This window comes from Macadamia integrifolia, chromosome 13 (assembly GCF_013358625.1).
Source record: "Macadamia integrifolia cultivar HAES 741 chromosome 13, SCU_Mint_v3, whole genome shotgun sequence".
In the NCBI taxonomy this organism is placed as follows: domain Eukaryota; kingdom Viridiplantae; phylum Streptophyta; class Magnoliopsida; order Proteales; family Proteaceae; genus Macadamia; species Macadamia integrifolia.
This window is the reverse complement of record NC_056569.1, coordinates 4,735,720-4,758,735: the sequence shown is the minus strand read 5'-3', so window position 1 is coordinate 4,758,735 and position 23,016 is coordinate 4,735,720. Positions and strand designations below refer to the sequence as shown.

Genomic DNA, 23,016 nt, shown 5'->3' with positions numbered 1-23,016 from the left:
AAGGGTTGTAACAATAGGAACTGGAGTTTATGACGGGTCAAAATGCACAGATCAATGCTGTGTTTTAGACTCGAAAGGCACAGGCTGTTCCACCCCAGACGTAGCCAGTACCTAACGTTGCTCCTACCACTATTCCCCAAGCACAGCAAGTCCCAACACCAATGGCTCACCACACAACCTACCCATAGGGCTCCAATGTACATTATGCCCCACGACCTAATGCACCACTAACACAGGGGCAAATGACACCATAGAGCTAAGCCATACTGCCTATAACTATGGACAATGTGAAAGTGATCAAAACGTTCCAGAAGTTTAGGCCTCCCTACTTTGGTGGGATTGTGCAGGACCTTTTGGCACCCACCAAATGGGTAGATGGAATGGAGAAGGCATTTAAGGTAATGACCCTCACTGAAGAACAAAAACTGATGTGTGCCGACTACCAACTACAAGATGAGGCAAATGCATGGTGGAAGTCCACTGAACCCATCCTAGTGGCCCTACAACCTAACCTCACATGGGAACACTTTAAAGTGGTGTTGTACAACAACTACTTCCTAGACAGTGTGAGGGAGAGGAAGGAAACAGAGTTCATGGAGCTGAAACAAGGGTCCAACTCTGTATTGGAATATCAACAAGATTTTGAGAAGTTGTTCTTCTTCACACCTGAGCATTTGAAGGGGAATCATGTAAAGGCGAAGAGATTTGAGAAAGGGTAAAGACCCGCTATAGGGGCTATTTTAGTGGCACAGTACCTCCACCGTTATGCCCAGGTGGTTCAGGCTGCCAAATCCATTGAGGACAAACAAAGAGAGAACTATCATGCCATACAAGGGAAGAGGATAGTGGCACCTAGCAGGTTTGGTAAGGGGACATATTCTAGTGCAACCTCAAGTCAGTATAGAGGACTAAAAATAGGACAAGAACCACCACCATCTAGACCCATGGTAGCACAGTCTCAGACGGTCCCATTAAGGTGTTTTGTCTGTCAGCAAACAGGTCACTTTGCAAGGAATTGCTCACAGAGGAGATCAGGTGACCCCTATGTAGGACCAGCCAGATCAGTGCAGCCATTATCTGCCACCCGTCCGACTCAGGCACCACAGGGAGCTAAATTGCAAAGGAAAGTGTTTGCACTAACTATTGTGGAAGCGAAGGCATCGCCTGGAGTGGTCACAGGTATCTTGTTGATATTGATGACCCCTGCATATGTTTTGTTTGACACTAGTGCATCACATTCATTTGTATCCCCCACTTTTGCCTCTAAGATGAATATCAAGCCAAAAATGTTAACACATAAGTTAGTAGTTAGCACACCAACTGGGAGTGAGGTAGGATTAGAGGAGATTCATGAGTCGTGTCCTATTCAAGTCTGTAGACGGGACATGATTTCTCATTTGATTAAATTAGAGATGCGTGACTTCGATGTTATCTTAGGTATGGATTGGTTATCAGCTTATAGGGTATGTGTTTTATGTGTTGAGAAGAAAATTGTATTCAAACTTTGAGAAGGAGGTGAGTTTGTTTACAAAGGGAGAAAAGTCAAGAAGTCCAAGAAACTTGTGATATCTGCACTTGAAGTGAGAAGATAACTAGAGCAAGGATGTGAGGCTCATTTGGCATATGTGATTGACACAACTAAGGGGGCAAGTCGGTAGAGGAAATAGAAGTAGTGAGAGAATTCTCAGACATCTTTCCTGACGACTTACTTGGACTACCCCCGAATCGGGAGACTAAATTCACTATTGATTTGATTCCTGGGGCAACACCTGTATCAAAAGCTCCATATAGGATGGCACTTTCAGAACTGAAGGAGTTGAAGGAACAATTACAAGATTTATTGGAGAAAGGGTTCATCCGACCTAGTGTGTCCCCATGGGGAGCACCGGTACTCTTTGCTAGGAAGAAGGATGGGAGTATGAGAATGTGCATAGACTACAGGGAACTCAATAAACTGACTATCAAGAATAGGTATCCGTTGCCTAGAATCGATGAACTTTTTGATCAATTGCAAGGTGCAACCATGTTCTCCAAAATTGACCTCAGATCTGGTTATCATCAACTCTAGATCAGAGAGGGTGACATCAGGAAGACAGCTTTCAGGACCCGTTATGGACACTATGAGCTCCTAGTTATGCCATTTGGACTAACCAATGCCCCTGTAGTGTTCATGGAGTTGATGAATAGAGTATTTCACGATATGTTAGACAACTTTGTCATCGTGTTCATCGATGACATTTTGATCTATTCGAAGAGCTAGGAGGAACATACTACCCATTTGAGATTTGCCCTTCAGAGATTGAGAGAGACGTAGTTATATGCAAAATTCAATAAATGTGAGTTTTGGCTTACACAAGTGCATTTCTTAGGGCATGTTTTCTCAGAGAAGGGCATTGAAGTTGATCCTAGAAAGGTAGAGGTTGTGGTAGAATGGGAGGCACCTAAGAATGTAGGTGAAATTTGTAGCTTCCTGGGCTTAGCAGGATACTACAGTAGGTTCATTGAAAATTTCTCAAGCATTTCTGGACCTATGACTCGACTAACACAAAAGGGAGTGAAATTTGAATGGTCTAAGGAATGTGAAGAAAGTTTTTAGGAATTGAAGCAGAAATTAATAACAGCTCCAGTACTCACTATTCCAGAAGGCAGTGCCGGAATGGTAGTATATAGTGATACATCCAAGTTGGGCTTATGCTCTGTGTTGATGCAAAATGGCAAGGTTGTAACATACGCACCTCGACAACTGAAGGACTATGAAAAGAATTACCCCACTCATCACTTGGAGTTAGAAGTGGTCATTTTTGCTTTAAAGATCTGGCGGCATTATTTATATGGGGAAAAGAGTAAGATCTACAGCGATCATAAGAGTTTGAAATACTTTTTCACCCAAAAGGAGCTGAATATGAGACAAAGAAGATGGTTGGAACTGATGAAGGATTATGATTGCACCATCCATTACCATCTGAGGAAGGCCAATGTAGTGGCAGATGCATTGAGCAGGAAGTCTCAGACTCTATCCCTAGCAGCCTTGACGGTGAATGAACAGCTGATTAAGGAAGCTAGAAGAATGGATTTGGAACTACTAACGAATGAGGTGGCAGTGACCTTGGCTGCACTTATGATACAACCATCGTTAGTGGGGAAAATCCAAGCCGCCCAAGTACTGGATGAGGATCTTCATAAAATAGTAAGTGATATCAAAGAAGGAAGACAAAAAGATTTAAATTTCAAGTTGACTAAAGATGGGGTCCTCAAGTTCATGGATAGACTTTGCGTACCAAAGGATGAAAAGATGAGGGAATTAATATTGAAAGAAGCTCACAGTTCACCCTACTCAATCCATCCTGGTAGTACGAAAATGTACAAGGATTTAAAAAGGTCCTATTGGTGGTGTGGCATGGAAACTGACGTAGCCACCCATGTAGCCAAGTGCTTGAATTGCTAACCGATCAAAGTAGAAAGGCAAAGGCCACATGGCTTATTACAATCCCTACCCGTACTAGAATGGAAGTGGGAAAACACTACCATGGATTTTGTCACAGAATTGCCGTGTACTGAAAAGGGGAATGACACAATCTGGGTAATTGTAGACTGACTGACTAAGGTGGCCCACTTCATCCCTATGAGAATTACTTACTCTATGGAAAATTTGGCTTAACTATATATTGACAATATTATCTGATTACACGGTGTACCGGCAAGCATTTTCTCTGACCATGATGCCAGATTCACCTCCAACTTCTGGAAATGTCTACAGAAAGTAATGGGGTCACAACTGAATTTCAGCATGGCATTCCATCCACAGACAGATGGGCAATCAGAGAGAACTATATAGACCCTAGAGGATATGTTGCGGGCTTATGTGTTGGATATGAGCTATAGTTGGGATGAGCACTTGTCACTCATAGAGTTCTCCTACAACAATAGCTACCAAGCTACTATAGGCATGGCACCTTATGAAGCCCAGTATGGTAAGAAATGCAGAATGCCTTTGTATTGGGATGAAGTTGGAGAAAGGAGGATCCTAGTCCCGAAACTGATCCAAGCCACTTGTGAGAAAGTGGATGTAATCAGGGAGAGAATTAAGGCGGCTCAATCAAGATAGAAAAACTATACGGATGTCAGACGGAAACACCTAGAGTTTGAGGTGCGTGATAAATTTTTTCTGAAAGTCTCCCCAATGAGAGGAGTGAAGAGGTTTGGCAAGAAGGGAAAGCTAAGTCCTCGATACATGGGACCTTATGAAATATTGAGTCGAGTCAGAATAGTAGCTTACTGGGTCGCTATGCCACCCGAATTAGAAAGAGCTCAAAATGTATTTCATGTTTCCATGTTCAAGAAGTACGTTTCCGATCCAGCTCATATTTTGACACATGTACCCTTGGAACTTGACACTGATTGGAAGTACGTAGAACAGCCAGAAGAAATTATTGACTAGAGAGACCACATTCTCTGCAATCGGACTATTTCTTATGTACTAGTCAAGTGGAGGAATCATTCCAGAAAAAAAAACATCTTGGGAACGGGAGGAGGAAATGAAGAAGAGATATCATTAGTTATTTGGATCACCAGGTACGTCAAATTTCAAGGATGAAATTTCTTGTAAGGAGGGGGGAATGTTATACCTAAACCCTAAAAATTCCTATTTTAATGTTCAGGTGCGACACTGGAGGACACCAGTACCAGTGAGTATTGGGTTGCATCCGTCTTTCGCCGAGGAAGGAAGGGCAACCCCACTTGCACTTGCTACCCATGCTTAAGTAATTGGAAGGGATTCCAGACCTGAAGGGAAAGGTCAATTGAACCTCACACACATTAGAAACCCTAAAGAAGGCCCCACTCAGGCAGAGGAGAGATCTCCATACAAAGTGACCAGTTCAGCCTTCACCGGCTGATAGTCACCGGCAGATGGAGAATCCACCGGTGAACACAATAAGGTGAGTGCACAGGCTAGTTTTAGGTTATTTCACCATGGGATCTGAGACCTCACGATCGTGCACCCCAAACCCATCCACATTAATAGAGCAATGTGTTTGGAAGTTGATTAATGTGGCGGGACGTCTCGAAGCGGGCCCGTTAGTGCCGAATAGCGGAATAATCCAGTATTGGGTAAAAACCCATTAATTCCCCAAATAGCCCTTAGTGGGACTTAAGTGGCTATAAATAGGGCTCTTACCATTCATTTTTTCTCCTACCAAAATAGAAAGAAGGAAAGGGAGAAAGAAGAGGAAGAAGAAGGAGAAGGAGAGCAAGGGAGGAAGGACGGAGGAAGGCTAGGGCTCCATTCTTGAGGTAAGCCCATATACTCATCTCTCCACACACACACATAAATCTCTCTCTCTCTCTCTCTCTCTCTCTCCTTCCCATTTCACTCTTTATTGGAAGTAATGGAGACCCAACCAAATCCCACCTACCTAACCATAAAGACTATATAATGGGAGGAGGAAATTAGAGTAAGAGACCTACATTGGCAAGGTTATTCACTCAACCTTGGGTCTAAGGACAAATCCCTATGAAACCCCTACCCAAAACCCTTGGATTTGGGAATTTAAACAAATCCTCTATGACCTAACATCCTAAGCTAATCCTAAGTTGGGAAAAATGAAATTAAACCTATGTATGGTGTGTGAGAGAGATTTCATGAGCCATTAATGACCATTCCATGAGATCAACCTAAGTCTTCACCAATTTAGCTTAACCTAGACTTGTGTATTGGGGAAATTGGGTGTATCTTGAAACCCTATGTTGATCCACTCACTAATTTCACTAAATCTAAGCTAAGTGAAGTGTGTGAGGATGCCCTACATGAAAACCATCCCTAAAATCACAAAACCCAATTTGTAAACTATACAAAAGAGGGAGAAGGGAGGAATGGAGTTGGGAAATGACACCCCACTGAAAAATACGCATTTCCACCACCATACACAGAGGCCATAGGGCCAATAGGGCTGATCTGGGTAAGAAAACCCTGATTTTAACTTCACCGGCTGATAGTCACCGGCCAACCGGTGAAGGCAGGGACCATCCACCGGTGAAAATATTATAGGATGTGCATTCCTTTCGGATTTGTCCACCGGTGAACACATCGATGGATGATCATCCACCGGTAAGCATCCACCGGTGAAAATATTACAGGATGTGCATTCCTTTCGGATTTATCCATCGGTGAACTCACCGACGGATGATCATCCACCGGTGAACCATTTTAAAGTTAATTTTTAATCCTTTTATTTGGGGCACGAGTCTCAGTGTCCCACTCCTCTATGAATAACTGAATAACCTGAAAACACTATGTATCCTAGGAGTGGAACCGAGAAGTGATGGGAACACGCAACACAAAACCGTCAACTGTCTACCGCCATCTAGAACACGAGGTGAGGGGATTTTGTGTGTTTCTATGGAATGCTTGCATCATAATGCATATGTGGATGAATTTTATCATTTTTTATATTATTATATTATTCCTTATGTAAAGTGTTGATGTGGCTTGAGAATGTTGATTATGATTGTGCATGCGTGCGTGTGTGTGTGTGACTGAGGTGTAGGGTGGCCAACGGTTGGTGCCGGTGGTATTGTATGCTCAGGGTGAGTGTGTGTGTGACTGGGGTGCAGGGTGGTCAATGGTGGGTGCCGGCAGCACCGTATGCTCAGGGTGTGTGTGAGTGTGTGAGTGTGATTGAATTATGTTGTGGCATATTAGAATGCATTGGGCTAGGATAACCACCCTGGTGGTACAACCCTTTCCAGTAGGGGTTTATGTATTGGCTAATCCTCTCGTCTGACAGTCCTTGATTCGATGTAGTGGTATTATGGGAGGGTTAGTAATAGCGGTTTCCCGGGTAACGATGTGGTTCTGAAACCAGCAGGCTCCTGACTCGCAACTAGCTAGTATCCCTGGGGACTGATAATGTACATTTATGACTGGGGAAACACCTACATTGCAGTAGCACTTATACCTCCTTTGGACTTAGAAATTATTGCTTAGAATTGCTTGATAATAAATGAATCATGTCATTGCATTCATATTGATGTGGTCGGGCATGAATATTTATACTATTGCATTTTCTTGGATTATCATGATTGCTTGTGTGTGTTACCCCTCACTGAGCTTCGTGGAAGCTCACCCCCCATTGTTGCCCCTTTTTAGATGTTAATTCAGGAAATCCTTTGGAAACTATGATCAAGGTTTTGGCTCTCCACGGAGGTGACCTCTGGGATGAGGAGCTGGTTATGCACGAAGATGGATGCGTGTGCGATGATTGTGCATTTGGAGCACACTGAGGATGGGAGTATCATCTTCTATTTTTGATTCTTTATATGCTTAACAGATGTAGCCCAATAGGTGGCATAACTATAATTATGATCTAGATGTGAAAACATTCTTTTTGTGTAAATATGGCAAATAGCAATAGAAAACACCAGTTGATATATTTTGTTTATATTATAAGTATGTGATTTTATAATTCATTTCATAATCTTATGAACTTAAAGTACTGCATCGTGGATCCTGGATGGATTGTGGACACGTGCGTGTCCATGTCACCAGCCTTCAGGTGAGTGGAGGCGGGGTGTGATAAAATACACTCAAACCTAGAATATGTTTCAGGTACTATAAATATTTCTTCATAACCTGCCTATGTATTATTTGATTCAGGTTCGACACACTCATTCCCATCAAAGTCTTTTGCTAAAAGGGTAGGAATTGACCCTAGCCCACTAAAACTTGAACTTTTAGTGACTCTACGTTCTAGAAAGACTTTGGTGGAAGACACTGTATTTGAGTCTTGTCTAGTTCAGATTGAGAATAGGAGCATGTTTGCAAATGTGATCCTCCTAGACATGACAAACTTTGATGTTATCCTTGGCATGGATTGGTTATCAACTTATAATGCTAGCATACACTGCCATGAGAAGGAGATTATTTTTAGACCTAGTGATGGATTAGAATTCAAATTTACTGGGTTGAAAATGGGTACACCATCAATACCATTGATTTCAGTTGTGAAAGCTAAGAAGTTACTCAACTAGGGATGTAAAGGTTTTCTAGCCTCTATAGTGGATGTGAAGAAGAAACGAGACTTGGGAGACATTGATATTGTCAGAGATTTCCCAGATGTATTTCGTAATGAACTTGTTTGATTACCACCTAACAGAGAGATAGAATTTTCTATTGATTTAACACCTGGTACAGCGTCGATCTCTAAAGCACCTTATCGGATGGCTCCGATGGAATTGAAAGAATTGAAAGAACAGATTCAAGAGCTACTTGAGAAAGGGTATATCAGGCCAAGTGTGTCTCTATGGGGAGCACCAGTGCTATTTGTGAAAAAGAAGATGGGACCTTGAGGCTGTGCATTGGCTACCGAGAATTGAATAAGGTCACCATCAAGAACAGATATCCTCTACCTAGGATTGATGACCTATTTGAACAGTTGTAGGGTGCAAGTATTTTCTCCAAGATAGACCTCATATCTGGTTATCACCAACTGAAGATTAAGGGAGAAGACATACCTAAAACAGCGTTCAAGACCCGATATGGCCACTTTGAGTTTGTTGTCTTGCCATTTGGGTTGACTAATGCACCAGCTGCTTTCATGGATCTAATGAACAGTGTATTCCATAATTGTCTGGACATGTTTGTTATAGTTTTTATTGATGACATTTTGATTTACTCCAAAAGCAAGAGGGATCATGAAGAACATCTAAGAATTGTATTGCAGAGATTGAAGGAGAAGCAATTATATGCCAAGCTAAGTAAATGTGAATTTTGGCTTGATCAAGTGGGATTCTTAGGCCATATGATCTCAACAAGTGGGATTTCTATAGATCCTACAAAGGTAAAGGTAGTAATTGATTGGGCTAGACCAACTACAGTTGTAGAAATTATAAGTTTCCTGGGTATGGCTGGTTATTATAGGAGATTCATTGAAGGTTTCTCTAGCATTGCTACACCTCTGACTATACTTACAAAGAAGAGTGTAAAATTTGAATGGTCTGAGGAATGTGAGAAGAGTTTTCACGAACTGAAGAAGAGATTGGTGTCAGCACCCATTCTGGAGCAGGAGGAATGGTAATATATAGTGATGTTTCACTGGGAGATTAGGTTGTGTACTCATGCAACATGGAAAGGTAGTAGCCTATGCTTCAAGACAATTAAAAGATTAAGAGAAGAATTATCCTACCCATGATTTGGAGCTAGCAGCAGTTGTCTTCGCACTCAAGATTTGGAGACACTAGCTATATGGTGAGAAGTGTGAAATATATACTGATCATAAGAGCTTGAAATACTTTTTCACCTAGAAAGAGCTGAACATGAGACAGAGAAGGTGGTTAGAACTGATCAATGATTACGACTGTGATATACACTACCACCCAGGGAAAGCTAATGTAGTAGCTGATGCACTGAGCAAGAAGTCGCAAGGACTCTCAGCAGCCATACTAACTGAGCAGTGACATCTTAAGGAGGATATCAAAAGCATGGATTTGAAGTTAGTAGTAAGTTGCCCTACTATACTATTAGCGAGACTAACTATTCAGCCATCATTGATTGAAAGGATTAAAGCAGCTCAAATGACTGACCCTTTAATAATCAAGATCAAGGATGAGAACCAGGCAGGAAGGAAGACATAGTTTCAAACTTCAGAGGATGGAATTATTAAAAATGGAACTTGCCTGTGTGTACCTGAGGATATAGAGTTGAGAGAGCTGATATTGAAAGATGCTCATCACTCACCTTACACTGTACATCCAGGTAGTACTAAGATGTACCGGGATCTGAACGACCATTACTGGTAGAACAATATAAAGAGGGATATTGCATAGTATATAGAGAAATGCTTAACCTATCAACAGGTGAAGGTAAAACACCATAGAACATTAGGACTTCTACATCCATTAGATACTCCGCAATGGAAATGGGATCATATCAGTACAGATTTTTTCACTGCGTTGCCAAAAACTCCTAAGGGACATGATGTAGTATGGGTTGTAGTAGACCATCTAAGAAAGTCGGCCCATTTTCTTACCTACTCCATGAGATACTCCTTAGAGAAATTGACCCAGTTGTACATAGATGAGATCGTCAGATTGCATGGAGTACCAGTGTCTATAGTGTAAGACAGAGACTCGAGGTTCACATCCAGATTTTGGAAGAATCTACATGAAGTACTTGGGACAAAATTGAAGTTTAGCACAACATTTCACCCATAAACAGACAGGAAATCAGAAAGGATGATTCAGGTTCTGGAGGACATGCTTAGAGCGTATGCTATGGATTTTAAAGGAAGCTGGGAAAACATCTACCTTTGGTCGAATTTTCTTATAACAATAGTTTTCAAGTGACTATAGGGATGGCCCCATATAAAGCATTGTATGGGAGGAAGTGCCGTTCTCTCTACATTGGGATGAGGTTGGTGAACGGAAAGTTTTGGGACTAGAAATTGTACAGGAAACTCAAGAAAAAGTGCAGCTCATTTAAAAGCGAATCAAAGCGGCACAACATAGATAGAAAAGATATGTAGATACAAGAAGGAAGGACCTAGAGTTCACGATAGGAGATTGTGTATTTCTCAAGATTGCACCATTGAAGGGAGTAGTAAGATTTGGTAAGAAAGGGAAGCTCAGTCCCAAATTTATTGGCCCATTTGAAATTTTACAGAGGGTTAGACCAGTGGCTTACCGACTTGCACTACCCCCAGCATTAGTCAGAGTTCATGATGTTTTTCACATCTCATTGCTCAAGAAATATGTTGCAGGCCCATCGCATATTTTGAGCTATGAACCAGTACCGTTAAAAGAAGATCCATCATATAAAGAAATCCCTATCCAGATTTTGGATCGCAAAGAGCAAGTCCTACGTAACCACACTATATCATACGTGAAAGTTCTTTGGAATAATCATAGAATTCATGAGGCTCCATGGGAAAATGAGGATGATATGCGATCCAAATATCTACAACTTTTCAAAGATCCAGGTATGTAAATTTCGAGGACGAAATTTTTAAAAGGGAGGAGGGATGTAATATCCTAACTTTAAAGATAGGGCTAATTCGGACTTTTGCACTTTTTCCTAGGTTTATTACCTGTGACTAGCTGCGGAATTAATTTTTTTGCTGCAATAATGTGCACGAAAGGTAATATGCTTTATTATGTAGATTGGTAGTGTAGTAGTATATGTTGTTTGGTCTATTGTCTATCATAAAATATATATTGTTATTTTTGGATCTTATAGCATCTAAGCAGCTAGTCTAGTGGTTAAGACCTTATGTCTAAAGAAGAAGTTAAGGGTACAAATCCTATGAAGTGAAAAAAAGAGGAATTTAAGTTGTATTTTTGTTTTGGGAAATTTGTGTGACCCACTTGGAATTTTAAGAGAAAGATTTCAAATTTAAAGTAGGAGACTTCACGATTCATTGGAGTAAATTAAGGTAAGTAGATAACTCTCACCTTGAGGAGAGGGAGTGGTTGTATCCAACAAGGAAAGAGAAAAAGGAGAATTGGAAGGGGAGAGAAAAAGGAGGAAGTTGTAAGGGATTCCCCACGTTTGAGAGAGGACGGAAGAAGGAGGCCGTTATTCCAAAATCATGGAGTGAGGGGTGGATATTCATATTTAATAAATAGGGATTTAGAGAGAAAGGCAGTTATCCCAAAATCGTGGAGTGAGAGGAGAAATTTTATAAAGAAAATAATTATATGAAAAAGGGGGAAATTGAGGGGAACCATGGATCACCAAGGGAGGGCTGTTTTCTTTTCTATTGTTTCTAGAGAAGAAGAGGGCTGCACTACTTCATTCTCTTCTTCTATTTTACAATGGAGCACACATAATTGTTGCTTAGAGTAGAGAGAGAAAGAGGAACACTTTGCTATAATTGTTACTGCAACCTTGTTCCACGAAGATTTGAAAAGAATTTCAGCAAGCTTACTCAAGTCTGAAGTGTGAAAAGTCAGTTTAGTGCATTCAACCCTATATATATGGATTAACCTTCATATATTCATAGGAACGTTTTGGAAATCTGAAATCTAAATAGGGTTTTTGCTATGGGAAGAGTAAATCAATTCTATAGTTCAGAATTTGATTTTTATGGAACTTATATAGGTCTCAGTTGGCTATAATGGATATTTAAATTTTTTATCCCAAGATTATATTTCTATAATTTTTAGGTTGGTATTATATTAAATAAGTTCTAAATCTTTGTTAAAGAAGAGGATATGGAATTGGTACAAAAGTATAGTTTTATAAATCAATGATAGTCTATTATGTATAAAAAGTTAACTGATTCATGTAAGTAACAATTTTCCAGCAGAATCTGAACTTGAAATTTCTTATTTCCATGGTTGAGATCAAGTCTAACACATTCTCTTAGGAAGATTTTGGTGCTGCAAGATAGAGTTCCAGGAATTTTGACACAATAGGGTAGTACATTTTGCAGGGATAAGAATGTCAGGAGCATTATATGATAAAAGAATACCTATTAAACTCAAAAAAAAATTTACAGGACAGTTATACAACCGGCTATGATGTATGGATCAGAATGTTGGGCAACTAAGAAGAGTAATGTGAACAAACTGAGTGTAGAAGAAATTAAAATATTAATAGGTATGTGCGGGAAGACCAAGATAGATAGGATATGGAATGAGAATATTAGAAATGAGGTGGGGGTTGCACCGATCCAAGACAAATTCCACGAGAGCCGATTGAGGTGGTATGGCCATGTCCAACGAAGACCTATGGAGGCCCCAATATGGAAGAGTGACCAGATTTGTTGGGAAAGAGCTAGAAAAGGTAAGGGCAGGCCTAAGATGTGTCACACCCCACCTCCACTCACCTAAAGGCTGGCAACATGGACATGCACACGTGTCCACAATCCATCCAGGATCCACGATGCAATACTATAAGTTCATAAGATTATGAAATGAATTCTAAAATCACATACTTATAATATAAACAAAATATATCAACTGGTGATTTCTATTGATATTTACCATATTTACACAAAAAGAATGTTTTCACATCTTGATCATAATTACAGTTATGCCCCCATAGGGCTACATCTGTTAGGTACAAAAGAATAAAAAATAGAAGATGATACTCCCATCCTCAGCGTGCACCAAATACACAATCTTCGCACACGCATCCATCCTCGTGCGCAACCAGCTCCTCATCTCAGAGGTCACCTCCGTAGAGAGCTGGGACCTCGATCACAGTTTCCCAAGGTTTTCTAAATCAATATCTAAAAAGGGGCAGCAATGGGGGGTGAGCTTCCACGAAGCTCAGTGAGGGGTAACACACACAAGCAATTATGATAATCCAAGAAAATGCAATAGTATAAATATTCATGCCCGACCACATCAATATTAATGTAATTATATGAGTGCAATGACATGATCCATTCATTATAAAGCAATTCTAAGCAAAAATTTCTAAGTCCAAAGGGGGTATAAGTGCTACTACAACGTAGGTGTTATCCCCAGTCATGAATGTACGTTATCAATCCCCAGGGATACTCGCCAGTTGTGAGTCAGGAGCGTGCTGGTTCCGGAACCACATCGTTACCTAGCAAACCCCTATTAATAACCCTCCCACAATACCACTACATCGAATCCAACATCGCATGTAGAGTATACCCATCACCGCATCAAACATCGCGTGAGGGTCTGTCATGATGCTGGCATCTTCGTACCTCAGTCACCGAAAATCATCCCCAACCACAGACCGTCGAACGAGAGGATTAGCCAATACATAAACCCCTATTGGCAAGGGTTGTAGCACCAGGGTGGTTATCCTAGCCCAATGCATTCTAATATGCCACAACACAATTCAATCACACTCACACACACCATGAGCATGTAGTGCCATTGGCACCCACCATTGGCCACCCTGCACCCCAGTCACACACACACACTCACCCTGAGCATGTAGTGCCGTCGGCACCAACCATTGGCCACCCTGCACCCCAGTCACACACCCACACACACACACTCACCCTGAGCATGCAGTGCCACCGGCACCAACCGTTGGCCACCCTGCACTCTAGTCACACATGCACGCACACATGCACATTCATAATCCACATTCTCATGCCACAGTAACACTTTACATAAAGAATAATATAATAATATGCAAAATGATAAAATCCATCCCCATATGCATTATAATGCAAGCATTCCATAAAAACACACAAAATCCCCTCACCTCGTGTTCTAGATGGCGGTAGATAGTTGATGGTTTCGTGTTTCGTGCTCCCATCACTTCTCAGTTCCACTCCTAGGATACATAATGTTTTTAGGTTATTTGGTTTTTCAAAGAGGAGTGGGACACTAGGACTCGTGCCCCAATAAAAGGATAAAAATTTTGCTTTAAAATGGTTCACTGGTGGATGGTTAACGGTGGATAAATCCGAAAGGAATGCACATCCTGCAATATTTTTACCGGTGGATGCTTACCGGTGGATGATCATCGCTGGTGAGTTCACCGGTGGAAAAATCCGAAAGGAATGCACATCCTGTAATATTTTCACCGGTGGATGGTCCCTTCCTTCACCGGCTGGCCGGTGACCATCAGTTGGTGAAGTTAAAATCGAGGTTTTCTTGCCCAGATCAGCCCTATTGGCCCTGTGGCCTCTGTGTATGGTGGTGGAAATGCGTATTTTTCAGTGGGGTGTCATTTCCTAACTCCATTCCTCCCTTCTCCCTCTTTTGTATAGTTTACAAATTGGGTTTTTTGATTTTAGGGTTGGTTTTCATGTAGGGCATCCTCACACTTCACTTAGCTTAGATTTAGTGAAATTAGTGAGTGCATCAACATAGGGTTTCAAGATACACCCAATTTCCTCAATACACAAGTCTAGGTTAAGCTAAATTGGGGAAGACTTAGGTTGAACTCATGGAATAGTCATTAATGGCTCATGAAATCACTCTCACACACCATACATAGGTTTAATTTCTTTTTCCCCAACTTAGGATTAGGTTAGGATGTTAGGTCATAGAGGATTTGCTCAAATTCCCAAATCCCAGGGTTTTGGTTAGGGGTTTTATAGGGATTTGTGCTTAAACCCAAGGTTGAGTGAATAACCTTGCCAATGTAGGTCTCTTACTCTAATTTCCTCCTCCTATTATGTAGTCTTTATGGTTGGGTCTCCATTACTTCCAATAAATAGTGAAATGGGAAGGAGAGAGAGAGAGAGAGAGAGAGAGAGAGAGAGAGAGAGAGAGAGAGAGAGAGATTTATGTGTGTGTGTGTGGAGAGATGAGCATATGGGCTTACCTCAAGAATGGATCCCTAGCCTTCCTCCTTCCTTCCTCCCTTGCTCTCCTTCTCCTTCTTCTTCTTCTTCTTTCTCCCTTTCCTTCTTTCTATTTTGGTCGGAGAAGAAATGAATGGTAGGAGCCCTATTTATAGCCACTTAAGTCCCACTAAGGGCTATTTGGGGAATTAATGGGTTTTTACCCAATACCAGGTTATTCCGCTATTCGGCACTAACAGGCCCACTTCGAGATGTCCCACCACATTAATCAATGGGTTTGGGGTGCATGATCGTCAGGTCTCATGTCCTACGGTGAGATAACCCAAAACTAGCCGGTGCACTCACCGTATGGTGTTCACCGATGGATGCTCCATCCGTCGGTGACCATCAACTGGTGAATGCTGAACTGGTCACTTTATATGGAGATCTCTCCTTAGTTTGACTGGGGCCTTCTCTAGGGTTTCTAGTGTGTGCGAGGTTCAACTGACCTTTCCCTTTGGGTCCGAAATCCCTTCCAATTACTTAAGCATGGGTAGAAGGTGCAAGTGGGGTCGCCCTTCCTTCCTCGGCAAAAGACGGATGCAACCTAGTACTCACTAGTACTGGTGTCCTCCGGTGTCGCACATGAATATTAAAATAGGAAGTTTTAGCGTTTGGGTATAACATTCCCCCCTCCTTACAAGAAATTTCATCCATGAAATTTGACATACCTGGTGATCCAAATAACTGAGGATATTCTTCTTCATTTCCTCCTCACATTTCCAAGATGCTTCTTGTCTAGAGTGAGTCCTCCACTTGACTAGTACATAAGAAATAGTCCGATTGCGGAGAATGTGGTCTCTCCGGTCAATGATTTCTTCTGGCTATTCTACATACTTCCAATCAGCGTCAAGTTCCAGGGGTACATGTGTCAAAATATGATCTGGATCAGAAATGTACTTCTTGAGCATGGAAACATGAAATACATTATGAGCTCCTTCTAATTTAGGTGGCATAGCGACCCGATAAGCTACTGTTCTGACTCGACCCAATATCTCATAAGGTCCCATGTATCGAGGACTTAGCTTTCCTTTCTTACCAAACCTCTTCACTCCTCTCATTGGGGAGACTTTTAGAAAATTTTTATCACCCACCTCAAACTCTAGGTGCTTCTGTCTGACATCCGCATAGTTTTTCTATCTTGATTGAGCCGCCTTAATTCTCTCCCTGATTACATCCACTTTCTCACAAGTGGCTTGGATCAGTTCCAAGCTAAGGATCCTCCTTTTTCCAACTTCATCCCAATACAAAGGTGTTTTGCATTTCTTACCATACTAGGCTTCATAAGGTGCCATGCCTATAGTAGCCTGGTAGCAATTGTAGTAGGAGAACTCTATGAGTGACAAGTGCTCATCCCAACTATAGCTCATATCCAACACACAAGCCCGCAACATATCCTCTAGGGTCTGTATAGTCCTCTCTGACTACCCATCTGTCTATGGATGGAATGCTGTGCTGAAATTCAGTTGTGTCCCTATTGCTATCTATAGACATTTCCAAAAGTTGGAGTTGAATCTGGCATCGCGGTCAAAGATAATGCTTGCTGGTACACCGTGTAATCGGACAATACTATCAACTTACAGTTGAGCCCAATTTTCCATGGAGTAAGTAATCTTCATAGGGATGAAGTGGGCTACCTTGGTCAGTCGGTCTACAATTACCTAGATTGTGTCATTCCCCTTCTGAGTACATGGCAGTCCTGTGACAAAATCCATGGTCATATTTTCCCATTTCCATTCCGGTATGGGCAAGGGTTGTAATAAGCCATGTGGCCTTTGCCTTTCTGCTTTGATCTGTTGACAATTCAAGCATCTGGCTACATGGGTGGCCACGTCAGTTTTCATGCCACACCACCAAAAGGACTTCTTCAAATCCTTGTACATTTTTGTACTACCGGGATGGATGGAGTAGGGTGAACTGTGAGCTTCTTTCAATATTAATTCTCTCATCTCTTCATCCTTTGGTACGCAAAGTCTATCCTTGAACTTGAGGACCCTATCTTTAGTCAACTTGAAATTTAAATCTTTTTATCTTCCTTCTTTGATATCACTTACTATTTTCTGAAGATCCTCATCTAGTACTTGGGCGGCTTGGATTTTCCCCACTAACGATGGTTGTATCATAAGTGCAGCCAAGGTCACTGCCACCTCATTTGTTAGTAGTTCCAAATCTATTTTTCTAGCTTCCTCAATTAGCTGTTCATTCACCGTCAAGGTTGCTAGGGATAGAGTCTGAGACTTCCTGCTCAATGCATCAGCAACTATGTTGGCCTTCGTCGGATGGTAATGGATGGTGCAATCATAATCCTTCATTAGTTCCAACCATCTTCTTTGTCTTATATTCAGCTCCCTTTGGGTGAAAAAGTATTTCAAACTCTTATGATCGCTGTAGATCTCACTCTTTTCCCCATATAAATAATGCCGCCAGATCTTTAAAGCAAAAATGACTATTGCTAACTCCAAGTCATGAGTGGGGTAATTCTTTTCATAGTCCTTTAGCTGTCGAGATGCGTATGCTACAACCTTTCTATTTTGCATCAACATACAGCCTAAGCCCAACTTGGATGCATCACTATATATTACCATTCCGGTGTTGCATTCTGGAATAGTGAGTACTGGAGGTGTTATTAATTTCCGCTTCAATTCCTGGAAACTTTCTTCACATTCCTTAGACCAATCAAATTTCACTCCCTTCCGTGTTAGTCGAGTCATAGGTCCAGAAATGCGTGAGAAATTTTTCATAAACCTTCTGTAGTATCCCGCTAATGCCAAGAAGCTATGAATTTCACCTACATTCCTAGGTTCCTCCCATTCTACCACAGCCTCTACCTTTCCAGGATCAACTTCAATGCCCTTCTCTGAGATAACATGCCCTAAGAAATGCACTTGTGTAAGCCAAAACTCACATTTACTGAATTTTGCATACAACTGCTTCTCTCTCAATCTCTGAAGGGCAAATCTCAAATGGGTAGCATGTTCCTCCCGGCTCTTTGAATAGATCAAAATGTCGTCGATGAACACGATGACAAAGTTGTCTAACATATCGTGGAATACTTTATTCATCAACTCCATGAACACTAAAAGGGCATTGGTTAGTCCAAATGGCATAAATAGGAACTCATAGTGTCTATAACGGGTCCTGAAAGCTATCTTCCTGATGTCACCCTCTCTGATCTTGAGTTGATGATAACCAGATCTGAGGTCAATTTTGGAGAACGTGGTTGCACCTTACAATTGATCAAAAAGGTCATCGATTCTGGGCAACGGATACCTATTCTTGATAGTCAGTTTATTGAGTTCCCTATAGTCTATGCACATTCTCATACTCCCATCCTTCTTCCTAGCAAAGAGTACCGGTGCTCCCCATGGGGACACACTAGGTCGGATGAACCCTTTCTCCAATAAATCTTATAATTGTTCCTTCAACTCCTTCAGTTCTGAAAGTGCCATCCTATATGGAGCTTTTGATATAGGTGCTACCCCAGGAATTAGATCAATAGTGAATTCAGTCTCTCAGTCAGGGGGTAGTCCAGGTAAGTCGTCAGGAAAGATGTCTGAGAATTCTCTCACTACTTCTATTTCCTCTACCGACTTGCCCTCCTTAGTTGTGTCAATCACAAGTGCCAAATAGGCTTCACATCCTTGCTCTAGTTATCTTCTCACTTCAAGTGCAGATATCACTAGTTTCTTGGATTTCTTGACTTTTCTCCCTTTGTAAACAAACTCACCACCTTCTCGAAGTTTGAATACAATTTTCTTCTCAGCACATAAAACACATGCCCTATAGGTGGATAACCAATCCATACCTAAGATAACATCGAAGTCACGGATCTCTAATTTAATCAAATGAGCAATCATGTCCCGTCCACAGACTTGAATAGGACACGGCTCATAAATCTCCTCTAATCCTACCTCACTCCCAATCGGTGTGCTAACTACTAACTTGTGTGTTAACATTTTTGGCTTGATATTCATCTTAGCGGAAAAAGTGGGGGATACAAATGAATGTGATGCACTAGTATAAAAAAAAACATATGCAGGGGTCATCAATATCAGCAAGATACCTGTGACCACTCCAGGCGATGCCTCCGCTTCCTCAGTAGTCAGTGCAAACACTTTCCCTTGCAGTCTAGCTCCCTGTGGTGCCTGAGCTGGACGGGTGGCAGATAACGGCTACATTGATTTGGTTGGTCCTACATAGAGGTCACCCGGTCTCCTTTGTGAGCAATTCCTTGTAAAGTGACGCGTTTGCTGATAGAAAAAACACCTTAAGGGGATCATCTGAGACTGTGCTACCATGGGTCTAGGTGGTGGTGGTGCTTGTCATATTTCTGGTTGTCTATACTGACCTGAGGCTACACTAGAATATGTCCCCTTACCAAACCTGCTAGGTGCCACTGTCCTCTTCCCTTATATGGCATGATAGTTCTCTCATTGTTTGTTCTCAATGGAGTTGGCAGCATGAACCACCTGGGCATAACTGTGGAGGTATTGAGCCACTAACACAGCCTCTATAGCGGGTCTTAACCCTTTCGCAAATCTCTTCGCCTTTTCCTGATCCCCCTTCAAATGCTCAGATGCGAAGAAGAACAACTTCTCAAAATCTTGTTGCTATTCCAATACAAAGTTGGACCCTTGTTTCAGCTCCATGAACTCTGTTTCCTTCCTCTCCTTCACACTGTCTGGGAAGTAGTTGTTGTAGAATGCCACTTTAAAGTGTTCCCATGTGAGGTTAGGTTGTAGGGCCACTAGGATGGGTTCAGTGGACTTCCACCATGCATTTGCCTCATTTTGTAGTCGGTAGTCGGCACACATCAGTTTTTGTTCTTCAGTGAGGGTCATTACCTTAAATGCCTTCTCCATTCCCTCTACTCATTTGGTGGGTGCCAAAGGGTCCTGCGCAATCCCACCAAAGTAGGGAGGCCTAAACTTCTGGAACGTTTCCATCACTTTCACATTGTCCATAGATATAGGTAGTATGGCTTGGCTCTGTGGTGTCATTTTCCCCTGTGTTAGTGGTGCATCAGGTCATGGGGTATAATGTACATTAGAGCCCTCTGGGTGGGTTGTGTGGTGATCCATTGGTGATGGGACTTGCTGTGCCTGGGGAATAGTGGTAGGAGCAACGTTAGGTACTGGCTGTGTCTGGGGTGGAACAGCCTGTGCCTCTCGAGTCTGAAACACAGCATTGATATGTGAATTTAGACCTGCCATCTAGTTGTTGCTGTTGCAACCCTTGCATCATCACATTTTGTTGTTGTTGTAGTCCTTGCAACATGTTGCCCATAATTTACACTACATCCTGGGCAGAAAGTATAGGTGGAGTAGGAGGGGCTGCCTGTGTTGTGGTATCGGGCACCTCTTCCCTACTTGGTTTCGAAGTCGGTGGCTGACCCATAGTAGATGTAGTAGCACGGTGTGGCCATTTAGGTGGCCGTCCCACCTGTGTTTGGTATTTTCTAGGAGCCATGTGAACCTTCCTATATAAGAGGTAACATAGGCAACTTAGTATAACTAAGCATGCATATTCAAGTCTTTTTATGTACTAGGCTCAGACACCCACATCCTTCGTTTCCACATATTGAGGGAAGGAAATGTGTAAAATGGACCCACACATATAAAGAAAAGAAAATAAATTCTCACCTTTACCTTCACCGGTGGATGCTCACCGGTGGATGGTAATTATTTCACCGGCCAGCCGGTGAACACTTTTACTGTCTTTTAAAAGGGCTGGCCGAGAACTCTCATTTTCACCATAACCTCTTCCTTTTCTTGCCAAGAATGACAGGAGAGCTCTCCCAAGGTTGGAAGAATATCATCCGGTGATCTTTGCCGCCAATCCACGTCATATTTCACGCAAGAGGTAAGGTTTTCATCCCATTTTGCTAGATTTTCCATTTTCCCCAGATTTTCTTCTCTGTGAAACCCTAATTAGGGATTTATGTGAAATTTCTTGCATCCTTTTCAAATGTGCCTTTCCTTTTGTATACACTTAGTTGGATATGTATATTTGTTGTGTTTGTATGCAGCCATGAGTTCTAGAAGAGACACATGCAGTCGAAATGCTGCAGGATAGATTCCAGCTCCTCTAGAACCCAACTTTGACAGATTTTGGTTTAACTCTGCGGAAAGTGCACAGAAATGGGGGTGTTTGGAAGTAAACTTGTGGATTTTGGGAAGGCAATATTGCATGGTCAGATGCCTTCCTTTGGCATAACGAGGCGGTTCCAGGCACTGGGTTGGTCATTCCTTTTGGACCTAGGGGACAGATGTTATCCTTGTTTGGTCCAAATGTTCTTTTACAATCTGAGGGGTGAGGAAGTAGGGGAGAATGATTATCGTCTCACAAGCCGAGTTATGGGAGTGTACCTCTCCTTCACCACAGCTAAGTTTGGTGTTATTACTAGGATTTCAAGCACCGGGGAGAGTGTATATTGTGCTCCCAAGACTAGAAGTGGAGCCTTCATGCCCCAAGATAGTTTAGATTAGATGTGTCAGCAGTTGACTGGAACCATCGATGGATGGACTAGGTTCAGTTGCTTCAGGACCACACCCAAGGTGCTTTGTAGGGTAGTTCAATTAAACATATTACTAGTTGGAGGTCGTTGCAATAAAGTTTCTCTTCTCCAGGCCTATGTTACCCTTTGCTTGTATGTGGATCTCCAGATCAACCCCCCATACCTATTGATGCAGCATATGACATACCGGGCCAAGTACCCAAAGGACAAAAATTTGCTTTACGGAAATCTCTTTACTAGTATTTTTATACACTTTGGGGTCCCCTATGCTGACGAGCCTACAGATGGAGCCAAGAGGTATCCTTTCGATTTACACTCTTTAGTGAAGATGAAGGTTAACCCTAATGATGGTAGTGATGATGAGGGGGTGCCGGTAATGGTCCCTATAGGAGGTGACCAGGATATGGATACAGAAAACGACGAGGAGGCCGAGGAGAGCGAGGAAGATGGGGAGGATAGTAAAGATGATGGACCTCCATTGCATCAAGGCCATAGGGGAACTACCCCACCTCCTCCTTACACTTCATCTCAATATGCCGGTGGTGCTTCTTCTTCGACCACACCAGGTGATGCAGTGGGTTGGGATCGGGTGATGCAAGCTATGAAAATAAGTTTTCAGGGTCTGAATACCTGTCTGGACAGCATTGATGATAGGGTCAATCATCTAGAGGTATGGACCCGTAGGTGGGACACCTACTTCGGGCTAGCAGATACTACTCCAGTTTCTTCAGTACCACCCAGTGATCCACCCCAGCAGTAGTTTTTCCTAGGTCCTCCCATCTTTCAGTCTTGTTCTTAGGATTGTGATCCCTTTGTGTTTTATTTGTGTTATTAGTGTTATTAGCTTGAGAGTTATTCAGTAGGTAGTTATCGTCTATGTAATTGGCTCCTGGTTAAGTCTTGTATTCTCCTCTCTCAAAGTTGTAAGCTGAATTTGTTATTAATGAAATTATCAGTGTTATCGGCTTCATTCTTCAACTTGTCTCCTATGTGTGAACTATGATTTATGTACTTATCTTTAAGCTTTTATTTATAACATAATCACCAGTAGTCCTAACATTTCATAAGTTTATAACTTAAAGTAGAGTATTGCGCTTTGATACCACTCGATGTCACACCTCGCCTCCACCCACCTGAAGGTTGATGACATGGACACACATACGTGTCCACAATCCATCCAGGATCCATGATGCAGTACTTTAGTTCATAAGATTATAG

The 23,016-nt window shown here is 41.9% G+C and overlaps 1 protein-coding gene across 1 annotated transcript; it reads left to right on the top strand.

Annotated features, from left to right (window-relative positions):
• Positions 1-944: 944 nt before the first annotated feature.
• On the top strand, positions 945-8,028 carry LOC122059845. The gene is made up of 2 exons (XM_042622884.1): positions 945-1,179; positions 7,655-8,028. The coding sequence occupies exons 1-2, from the start codon at positions 945-947 to the stop codon at positions 8,026-8,028; spliced, it is 609 nt and encodes a 202-aa protein (XP_042478818.1).
• Positions 8,029-23,016: the final 14,988 nt, after the last annotated feature.